Source organism: Rhea pennata, chromosome 8 (genome assembly GCF_028389875.1).
Source record: "Rhea pennata isolate bPtePen1 chromosome 8, bPtePen1.pri, whole genome shotgun sequence".
Lineage (NCBI taxonomy): Eukaryota > Metazoa > Chordata > Aves > Rheiformes > Rheidae > Rhea > Rhea pennata.
In genome coordinates, this window is record NC_084670.1 from 33,652,759 (window position 1) to 33,664,018 (window position 11,260).

Here is an 11,260-nt window from a genome sequence, read left to right on the forward strand (position 1 = left end):
CTTTTTCTTCCTGCCCATGGGGCTCCAACTCGGTGCCCATAAAGACGTCTTGTGCAGCGGGCAAGTGAACCAATGGTGTACGGCAAGAGCTCTCAGTAAAGGTGATCGTGCACAGCGACCTGCTCGTAAAACTCGTTTAAGAGCTTTCTGCCAAGCGTGTGGCTGAGATGCGTGTCCCCTCCACACACGCTCCTTCTCTCCCCTTCTCTACATCGCCTTGGGGGAAACAGTGACCTCAACCAAGTGCCGAGAACAAACATTTCACAGGGCAGGTTTCCTCCGAGGAACATTCTTGCCTCTTGTATCATCAGGACATGTCTCTGCTCAGAGAGGAGGAGGAGCTCGTCCACGACCGAGCGCCCTCATCCATCGTGCGTGCACCAAATCCATCCTGACCCGGCCCTTCCCTCGTTAGGGCAGCTGTTGCCGGAACCACTGCTCCGCGGAGGACCTTCTCGTTACGTTCCCGTGGGCGCCCACCTCGTCATGGAGCGCCCCGCCGTTGGCACGGTCCTCCTCCCTCTGAGCGGTGCTGCGGAAACCACCATCCTTGGCGGCTTTCTGGGCGGTTTCTGATTTCCTCTCTAGGTCTCGGGGTAGAGTTGGGTGGGTCTGTTTGGGCCAAACGGAGTATTTCCAATCTGGGAAAACTCGCAATAGCTTTTTTTTCTTTTGCTCCCAGATTATTTGAACCAGAAACCTGGAATTGTTTGATATTGAATAAATGCATTTTTTTTTTGCCTGAAATGAGTAATAGTTCAAATTTTTTATGTATTATTGATTTATTTATTTTACAAAATGTGAGTGCAAAATGCTGGTGGCGTTTCCTTCAGGCAGGCGAGTCAATTCTTTCCTCCCCTCCAAACAGACGGCCATAAGAACCATGTTGCGAATGAAGTTACATGCTGTAGGTGACCCTGCTGAGCAGGGAGGTTGGACTAGATGATCTCCAGAGGTCCCTTCCAACCTTACTGATTCTATGATTCTATGAATTAAATCATACAGTGAATGAGTGAGTTGACTGACTATTAAAAAAGAAAAAAAAAACCCAAACCAAAAACCAACCATATTACTCATACAAGGTGTGCACATGCCTGCCTTCACACGGTGAGACCGGGAGCCAGCTGGAGCGGGTGACTGGGGTGGTGCTGGGGGGGGGGGAGGGTTGTCCCTCGAGGTGTCATGGTTTGGGGACCAAGGGGGCTGAAGATGGTCTCTGGAGTGACTGGGAGGCTGAATTTTAAGTTGAGGGGAGTCACTGGAGGTTTTTTTTTTTTTTTTTTTTTTTTTTTGGGGGGGGTGCCTGGGTATAGTGGGAATTTAGTGGAACTGCGTGGCAATTAGCACAAGGGGCTGCACGTTGATTGGGTGAGGCCAGAAGGAGCTCCAGAGCATGGGGCGGCAAGACCACAGCATTACTAGGGAACTGAGATGCTGCTTTCATGCTTACGTGCCCAGATGAATTTGGGGACAATTTTTGCCAGCGCATAGTACTCTTCCTGCAATACACGGCCTGCCTCCTCTGCCTCTCAGGAGGCAGTGCCTGTAACTGAAGTCAGCCGAGATGGTTATTTTCCTCCTCCATCATCAGTGAGAATGAGCTTCAGCTTATGAAACCCCTAGAGAAGCCCCCTTACACCATGCTCAACAGAGAGAAGATGCCGGCAATGCTCATCCCCTGAGTACCCAGCTGGTGTAGAGGTGCATGCTGCGAGGGGTACAGCCAACCTCCCCACGCTGCTAGTGAGCATTACGACTCACTCGAGCAAGAGCAGTTCAGGGGCATCTCTCTCTAAACTTGGCAGAGTCCAAAGCGGATACAGTACTTTGCAGTACAGCTAACTAACTACAGGACACGCTGTTCACGTTACGTGTCGTGCCATGGAAGGCTGCTGCTATGGGCGCACAGCAAGCCTTGCCTGAAGGAGATTGGGCCAAACCACACTGGTCATGGGCACTAACGCCAGTCACCTTCTTTCCAACCACCCCAAGGTCCAAAGATCACCACAGTCACCAGTGGTTCCTAATATTCCCCCATTGCTTCAGGCCCAGTAGTGCTGTGGTATTTGCCCAGTCAATGTGCACAGCCCCTTGTGCTAACTGCCATGCAGTTCTATTAAATCCCCACTATACCCAGGCACCCCCCTCCCTTTCTTCTCTTAAGCTTACCAGTAAGTTCAATTTTAAATTCTAGACCCTAAGTTAGCTGTAGCTCCAGCTATTACGAGTTTTCTCCATTCAAAGTTGAGGGGAAAAGCAGGATGAAACAGTTGTTTCATACTAAGTAGTGCTGAAGTTAAGTCCCTAAGAAGGTTTCTGTTGTAGTCACACAAGTCCATTCAGGTAAGACTCTCAATTTATTTATTGAAACAACTGCATTTTAAAAACTCTTGTTCTATAAAAATAAAGTGAAAAACAATTCCACAGAATTTTAAATAAATAATCTCAGACATACATACACATTTATCATCAGCAACTTGAGCCCAGCCTAACCCAGCAGGTTGGGAAACACAAATGACTGCCAAAGCGTGGTTGCAAAGTACAAAATGCAAAGTGAACATGATTCCTTTCCAAAGCAGCTTATATCTAACTTAAATTCAAAGGGAGACAGCTTTAGTCATTTTGGGGTAGAAAATTAAAAACGTTTAAGTTCTTGTTGCTTCATTTCTAAGGCAAACAGTTTTCCTTGTCAGTGGTGGAAGGCTGCTCTGCAGAAGTATATTCCAAAAATGGTATTGCAAGAATTGAATGACAATTAAATTATTTGGTCATCTGTCAGACACTTTACTGTGCTGACCACCTTTCAATAGAAAGCAACAGAAGCTCATCATCTTAGTGCCTCAAGTAGAAGATAAAAAAAAAAAAAAAAAAAAAAATAAAATAAATGCCCCTTCTAACTCTAAGGCATCTATCTCAAAAACAATCTCAAATCAGACACAGGATGTCCTGTAATAATCAATACCAAATTCAGGTATTTGCATTAAGGATTACAAACTTACACTGCAAATGATAGCCAATGTCTTTAACAAGGACACAGAAGCCACAATCAAGCCCTTCTAGTACTGTAGTCCTTATTACGCGTTACCAAGCCTCAACAAAGAGGTTGCAAAGAGTCAGATGTAGTACAAGATTAAGCTTTTTGCAAGTAGTCATGAACTTATCTTTTTCTTGGCACAAACTATTGTGTTGCCTCTCTACTGCAGTCTGGGGTGACTTTAAAAAACACTGTAGTTCCAGAGCTGTTTTTATAGGGGAAGATGTTCTTCTGCATTTCCCCTCCAGAAACTAAAACCAAAAACCCCCAAACACCCTTCTATGCAAGTTGAAGTACTGGGAAAAAAAAAAAAAAAAAAAAAAAAAAAAAAAAAAGTGCAAGTTCTTATATGCCCAGGTAATACTAGAGAGTTTAGTGCTGGATCAGGAAAATGTGTATAGGATCTTTCAACCTTAAAAGGAATTGGCCAGTTAACACAAAAATATTTGGTTAAAGTGTTCCTGTTTTATAAACAGGACATTTCATCTCCCACTCCCAAATAAATAAAACTAAGGCATGACTGTAGCTTGCAAACATAGCAAAATTTTGTAGTGCCAAGACTTGACTAAATCAGTTCAGGATTCATTTTTGCTGTGCATGGTTACACAGCTTCCCAGTTCTACTATACCATCACTGAGATCATTGTTTTTGGAGGTACGCTCAGAACCAGGATAACTAACTTCTAAGAAGCCAGGATAGTTCTATACTGGAGTCACATCCTTAACTATACTGTCCATTTGTCCATAAAATGGCAGGGATTAAAGTTACATTATCAAGTACACCAGAAAGTTACAGCTATGGAAAGAACACTAATATGTTGGACTGTAAGAGCCCCAAACTTGCAAAATAAAATTTCTCTATCAATATAGAAGCAACCTCATATTCCAGCCTGATGGTTAGTTGTTTCTGCCTCAGCACCACCAGGATCATTCCCAGCACAAATAATACTTGTGGCTTTGAAGCATGTGTTACAGAAGTAGGATGCAAGGCAAGTTCCATTCCCTTAAAATAAGGTGTAATGCCACAGGAAAGCACAGATTTACACACAAAAGAGAACCTGCAAGTTACTGTACAAAGTGCCTTATTTGCAATAAAGGAGAGGTAGTATCAATGAGGAAATGCAACTCATTTTCTGAGTTTACATTAAAAGTTGCGTTAAGTACCTATTATTCATCTTTGGAGTGCCAATAATGAAAACTGCCAAAAATTATCAATTGCAGTGAGTCGAGTTCTTGTCCTTTTAGTCTGAGTGCCTATTTTCAAGTCTAAAGAGCTGAGAAAGTAACTTGCTTTTGTAGTGTTGTGACTTACAAAGTGAAAAAACCCACAACAAAAAAAATGCCCTTTCTGTCAAGTAAGAAAGCGATATAAAAAACCCGGAACGTTGTCCACTTTGGAATACCTAGTTCTGCTACAGAAGATTTTAAACAAGGGATTTGCTCCTGAGCTCAAACACAGAAAAATCCCTTTTGTAAATGGAAGCCTTACCCGAGTAAGAAATCTGGGCAAACTCCAAAGTGAAGACATGTGAGCTTTTAAAAATAGTAATAATAATTAAGCTATAAATACAATAATTTATATTATTAAATAAATAAATAGATGCACACTTTATAACTCAGCAGATCGCTCTTTCAGTAGTAACGTGGGGTTGATGTCTTCCATTGCCGTGTTTGAAGTACTAACATTAATGGTTGCCTCCGTGGGTTCAGGGTTTAAGACATGGAAAGCACTGAAAGGACAGCCTTTCACATTGTTGCAGATGAGCTTCTGGAAGGAGGCAGTATTGATTATTTCAAAGCCTACTTTTCCTCCAAAAGTGCTGGGCTTCCAGTACTCAGGGGAGCAGATAGCGTTTCCCATCAGTCCCTTCAGGGAGAACGGCGCTCCGATTTCCACCATCGTTTCGCCAAAGATGGCGCCTGGCCGTGGCTTCTCTACGAGGAGGCCTGGATACAGCTCCATAGCATCAATGTCTCCATAAAGCTCTTCCAGTTCTGCTGCCATTTCTTTTTCGCCTGCAGTTATTGACGAGTAAAAAAAAAAGTAGGTAAGCTAATTTTCATTGCCCTGCACTGCCCTGCAGCAGTTCAGAAGTCATGTTACAGGCTTCTGTGTGTGTTTAAGGATAGGGCGCTTGTTTGTTAGAGAGAGTAAAAATTACCTGTAAGTTCTTCAAATGATTTAAACGGTTTCAACATGAAGCGCTTCCTGTACTCATTCAAGGACTGGTATCTCATTTGTCTGCTTTGGTCAATCGAAGCTTTTGCTACCTTCTCTACTGCAGCAGGAACATTTTTTCCCCCAGCAACCTGTTTAAGGAAAAAAAAAAAAAAAAAAAAAGTTAAGATCTCCAGGTAAGTCATGAGGAATTTGTGTCCTTACATAATCTTACTAGTTTCAGATAGCTTTATTTTAACCTTCCCCACCCTGTCTCTCTCCACCCCCCCTCCCCCATTTACGTTTCTGTTGAGGCACTAATAACTTGAGAGAGAGAGAAAAAAACAAAAAGCCTACCCTGCCAGCACTTTGCTTGGAGAAAGACTTCACCATATGGGAAAGCCCATGCTCCAGCATTATAGAGTTGTTGTAGAGGAACTGCTGGAAAGTGTACTCCTGGTCATGTATCTGGAAAGTGTCTGGCAGAAGTGGGTGCCAGTGGTACAGAGTATTGAATTCAGCTGCAATGCGGTTCTGATATTGGAAGCGCTGGTTGAACAACAGCTCAGGATCAAACTTCAGTTTGAAGTGGTAGCCACTCAGGTGTTGTACATAGTCCTCAATAACAATCTTAATTGTCTCTCCTGTTGGTTAGGTGAAATGAAAGAAAATTAAGTACTGTTTCCCTGAGAAGTTCCAGGTGGTTACCCTGCTCTAAGAGGAAATACCAGTTCTACACTGTTCTAAAAAGAGATTACAGAATATTAAGGAGTATTTACTGTGACTAGTTTTCTGTCAGAGATAATAAGGGGTGGCCACAGTATGGAAGTATTCTTTTTATAGTTTGTTTTCCTCCAGAGATTCACTTCTCTAAAGTTCTGTGGAACACAGAGTACACATAGGTATCTACATTGTGTTCTGAGGTGGAGGTGGGTGATAATTAGAAGAAGTCAGATGCTGAGATCTGCTATAAGATACTGAACTGCTTAATACAATTGCCTTCTCCTGATTCACTGTTTCGGGAAGTTTGGGCAGAGCCCTTTCCAAACTTAACATGCATCAACATTAACATTAGATGAAATATCCCTGAACAGGGTTATACAAAAGTAGTATGAAGAATTATGTTTTGCAAAACTTCCTGAACTTTGAGATTTAATCACAGCCTCTCTTAAACTCTACCTGAACTGACCCAACCCCAGGGGGAAAAAAACACACCACTGAATTTGGGAGCAACTGAGGTTACAGGGCCTCACACACTTTCTGTGTGAAAACTAACCTCAGCTTCCTGCTTTTTCACTGTTTTCAGTTCTGTAGTTCTGTTTCCTTTAGATAAGGGAATTAGTATCACTTAACTTTCTTTGGTTTTGTATTTAACATGATTAGGAGCAAGCTATGCATCTTAATTACATTCCAGGCACAGGTTATGAAGACTCAGATGTACGCCCTCAGACACCAACTTAGGTAATGTTTCTTCTCTTACTAAGAGCTATTGTAGCTGCCCATGAGCAGAAGTGTCACACTTGAGACAACACATTAAGCTTACATGCTGCAAGAGAGATACTCACCTATCAATATGAGTCTAGTAGTTTGGAATAGTCGCTCGTCATCCCATTCTGGGTGCTCCTGTTTCAGGATGTCACAGACTCGATTGTGTTCTCTGAGCCATATTGTAGCGTACATCATTAAACCTGGAACCAAACCAAACACCTCCTGCCCAACAGAAAACTGCAAGTGTTCAGGAACGTGAGGAGGGTATAACATTTCGGCCTGAGTGTCCTTCACTGTGGGTGGATACATTTCCCCATCAATCATCTGGGTGGGAGGGAAGGAGAGAAGAGAACAGAGTCATAAGCTATGATGCATGAGTTAAATCATATTGACTCCATCAATACTTTAAATACAATCCTAAAGTCAGACAAGGATTACATTGTGAACACAGTGTGAACTTGAAGTATTTGTCATCCAACAGGAAGGCAGGAATTTTAGAGTTGCTTCCACCCCCCCACCCCCCCCCCAAAAAAAAAGTAAATGCCCCCTACATACCTGGTATTTTAGCTTTCCATCCTTAAGAAGTCTTAGTTTAAGTTGTCTGTCTAGAGTCTCTCCATAAATATGGTTCAAGTCAACCTACAAGGCAAAAGTATTAGAAACATGAAGTCAAACTACATTTTTTGCTATTTTAGGGTAAGTCTGCTTCTGTGAAAGCCAACAGGAGTTGGTCTTTTAGATATCTAACTAATAATTATATTAGATGATTGACACCATATAAGAATCATGCATTGATGAAGCCAAACTGTTTCTTAGGAACTGGAGAAAACTCCACATAATGATTTTAAGTTGCCAGCTGATTTAAGAGGACTCCTTAAAAAGGTCAGCAGCTTTTTATCATGTAGACAGCTCTGTCTAAAGCAGAAAGACATATGCAGTGCACATACACACTATATCTACATTGAAAAATTGTCCAAAGACTGTCCATTTTGGAGATAGTTCTGCTTAAACTCACTATAAATGGATCTGTACAATGTATTTTTCCAAAGCTTACTCAACATAAAACATGCTGCATTTAATGAATATCCAAACTACTCTATTGGACTCTGTTACTTGCAAAGAGCTGTACATATAGCACTGTAAAGCATCTTGTCGTATCTTGCTAATTGAAGAGACCTAATTTAAAAATTGCAGCAGCAGCGAGCTCCAATTGAAGAGACTATTTTTGCTTTGCATGTGCAGTTCTGACCCAGTAAGGGATGCTATTGAGTTGCTGGAATTCTGCCTGATGTTGCACAGCGCATGCGCTAGTGTTTGTGCGCTCTGACTACCTCTAAGATACAATTTCAGTTCAGCGGCTACAAAGAGCGAAGAGCTCTGTTCAAGTTAGAGCTACGATCTTACCCCATGGCCGAGAGCTTTAGTGAAGCCAGGTCCTTTCTTGTGGTCTGTCTTGAAGAACTGATGAGTGAAGTGTTGAGCAAAGAATGTGAACATCACATTCGTGCCTTGTGGGTCAGGAATAAATTTCCTCCTCAGCAAGAATTTCTCCACAATCAGCTTTGAATCTGGGAGCTCTTTCTTACCTACAAGGAGAGTGAGAATGCACCAAGTTATTTGCCTGCTGCTATGCTTAGTTACATCAGTGAAAAATCTGTTTTAATTTTAATACTGAATCAATTCTACATCTAAGAGGAAAATACAGAGAAAAATAAGATATTCAAGACAACTACTAGAAGGAGAAGATAAAGATAACTACTTTTCATTGGTTATAGTCATACCCTTTTCTATGCTCACTTTCTCGATTTTATTGTAAGTCTCCAAATTCACCCAATTTTTAGCATGTAGCTCAATAATGATAATTGGAATGATCATCTTTTAGATCTTCACACCACAGGTCCAATACATAACCATTTCACAGTAAGCTGACTTTGGTGAGAATAACAGTGTGCAAGCAGGGCTCTTAAATTTAAGGCAGGTAAGTAGAATCCTAGAAATGAACATGGGACATCTGTTCTTTTCCTTACCTTTAACACCCATTGGTGTTGGGCAGTCATGTCCTACTGGTGGCAGGCTTCTTGTGTAATAGGAGAGATTGGAATATGCTTCCCAGCTTTTGTAATTATAGTCACTGTTGTAAGTTGGTGGGCTGTCAATTAAATGTGATCTTGCTGGAAGGAGAGAGAGTATTTTTCGTTGGTTTTAAAACTGTATGTTTTACTTTTAAATAAAAAAAAAAAAACACAAAAAAACACAAAAAAAAAACAAAAACAAACCAGGGCCAAGTCTTCTGACCATTTTGACAGCAATTTCACTGACAAATTCCACTCGTACCGATTAGTGAAATTAATGGGTTTATGGTTACCAAGTAACAAAAATGGGCTCAGAGTTGTCAGTGGTATCCAACTACAACTTTAATGTTAAAGTCAGAAAACTGTCAACAAAATCCTGGATTCTATTAGGCACAGGAGAACAGAAAGCATTTACATTGGAAGAGAGTTTCACACAAGCTTGCAGCATGCTGAAACCCATGAGTTTTGTTTGGGCTGTCCTTATTACCTCAGTGCATTTTAGCTTGCTGCTTTATATTTAAACAAAGTATAACTGGTAGGAGTTACTTGCAGGACTAAAGGATTAATGCTACCAGAACAAGGAATTCATACTCACACATAAGCACATATCTCATAATAGCATCCCGTAAGAAGGGAATGTTGTTGATGATGTTCCAGACCCCTTCAAAGTGAGTGAGAATGTAGTGGACAGTGTTTGGCGTGGGTTTCAGCGTTAGCTTCAGCCAGGTGAAGAATTCCGCTGCAGGCATCAATGAAAAGATTAGGCTAAGTTAGGTACAGAAAAACAAGCCTAGCATTTCAGTTCTAGAACTGCAGGTTATTTCCACTAAAGTACCTCCAAGATACTTACGTGTTGTGCAGTTTTCCCCATAAAATCCCGTCCTTGTACAGTCACACTCATATCGATCGAACCCTGTTGTCATGCATACTCCTCTGTTCTGGCATGGGTTTGAACAACAAGGATTGGCTACAATGGAGGGTGAAAAAAGCTCCAATTAAAATCACATCTTACACACCTTTATCAGCATTTTCACGTCACTAAGCTATTTTCTGAGATCTAGGTAGTGTCCTTAAGTTGAAGGCCTGTCAAGGAGACACCAGAGAGCACCCACACATGCTAGACCTGAACTAGTGCATGGGACCTGCAGCCAGTAACATAAATACACACATTTGCCTGTGTTTCTGGACAGCAGTGAGCCTGCTCAGATTATCTCACACAGGCCACAGCACATCAGGCCTCCAAATGATATTAAATGATTTTTTTCCCCCCCCCTGCAGGTGGCAAAAGAAATACAGGAGATGAAGAGTCATAAGAATCCCTTCTGAAGATGAAGGGGGAAAAGAAAAAAAAAAGGGGGGGGGAAGCCTGCATTTCTAACTGCACTGTGAGCACTGCCGCACCACTGAGCTCCTCGGGAAGCCCCCAGCCTGCTTTCGCAGGGAGGGAAGTTACCCCGGGCAGGTAGCAGAGGCCGCGCTCAGGCGCCCACGTCCCCCCGCCCCTCGCGCCCACCGATCCCAGCGGCGCTAACGCGGCGGCTCACAGCGGAGCGCGGCCCCGAGCTCCAAGGCACCCGCGGGCAGGCCGCGGCCGCGGGTCCGGGGGCCGCTCCGAGGCGCAGCCGCCGCGTTTCGTACCCGCCTCCTTTGCGCGGGAAGGCGCGGGGCGAGGCGGAAAGCGAGCGCAGGTGGCGCGGCCGCGGCTCCTCACGGCCGCGGCCGCTGGGCGCGGCGGTTACTCACCTGCTCGGCCGACAGCCAGGAGCGCGACCACCAGGGCGCAGGGCAGGATCATGTCCCGGCGGGGACTGCTGGCGCTGCGGTTACGGCTCGTGCTGGCGCGGGCACTCGGCACCGAGGACCCAACGGCTGCTCTCCAGGTACGCAGCCCGCTTATTTATGCCGGGCGCCGTGACTCACCCCCCCCGCCGCCCCCCCCAGCTCCTCGCCGCCCGCCCCCCCAGCGTGCCGCGGCGCCGGAAGCCATCACGGAGTCGGGGATTTCGCCTCGTGCGGCCGCCCCGCTCCGCCCCGCCCCCACCTGCCGCCGGCCGCGCCGAGCCGCGCCGAGCCGTGCCGTGCCGGGGGCCGCGGCCGCCCCGCGGAGGCGATGCGCGGCCGCCCGCGCGCGGAAGCCCCCCCAGCGCCTGCCCTCCCTGCCTGACCGCAAAACCCCGGTTTTCTGAGGGCAAAGCGATCCGAACGATACCTCCAAATTATGACATTTACACCCCCCTATATATATATATATATATATATATATATATATATATACACACACACATATACATACATACATATATATATATATATATGTAGCACTTGATGGAGCTACGGCACGTTGGTGTGGCCTCTGGCGGGGCTGCGTGCCGCGCGCGGGAGAGCGGGCGCTTCCCTCAGACCGCGAGGGAAAGTGCGGTGAGAGGCAGCGCGCCGAGCTCTGTGTTCCCGCTCCTCTCATACCGGCCGTTGTTACCGGTGCTACCGGCCGTTACCGCCGTGCCGCCCT

At 44.5% G+C, this 11,260-nt stretch overlaps 1 protein-coding gene across 1 annotated transcript; it reads right to left on the bottom strand.

Annotated features, from left to right (window-relative positions):
* Positions 1–2,344: 2,344 nt before the first annotated feature.
* PTGS2 (prostaglandin-endoperoxide synthase 2) lies at positions 2,345–10,609 on the bottom strand. The gene is made up of 10 exons (XM_062580971.1): positions 10,495–10,609; positions 9,602–9,718; positions 9,347–9,490; positions 8,707–8,850; positions 8,084–8,265; positions 7,235–7,318; positions 6,757–7,003; positions 5,549–5,835; positions 5,196–5,343; positions 2,345–5,049 (listed from the first exon to the last, which is right to left on the bottom strand). Exons 1-10 carry the CDS (start codon positions 10,544–10,546, stop codon positions 4,643–4,645), a joined length of 1,812 nt encoding a protein of 603 aa, XP_062436955.1. The 5' UTR covers positions 10,547–10,609; the 3' UTR covers positions 2,345–4,642.
* Positions 10,610–11,260: the final 651 nt, after the last annotated feature.

Coding starts and splice junctions, on each gene's coding strand:
- PTGS2 (XM_062580971.1), bottom strand. CDS start 10,546: ATGATCCTGCCCTGCGCCCTGGTGGTCGCGCTCCTGGCTGTCGGCCGA. Junction 7,319..8,083: donor CTAAAGCTCTCGGCCATGGG/GTAAGATCGTAG, acceptor TTTGCCTTGTAG/GTTGACTTGAACCATATTTA. Junction 5,836..6,756: donor TACTAGACTCATATTGATAG/GTGAGTATCTCT, acceptor CCTAACCAACAG/GAGAGACAATTAAGATTGTT.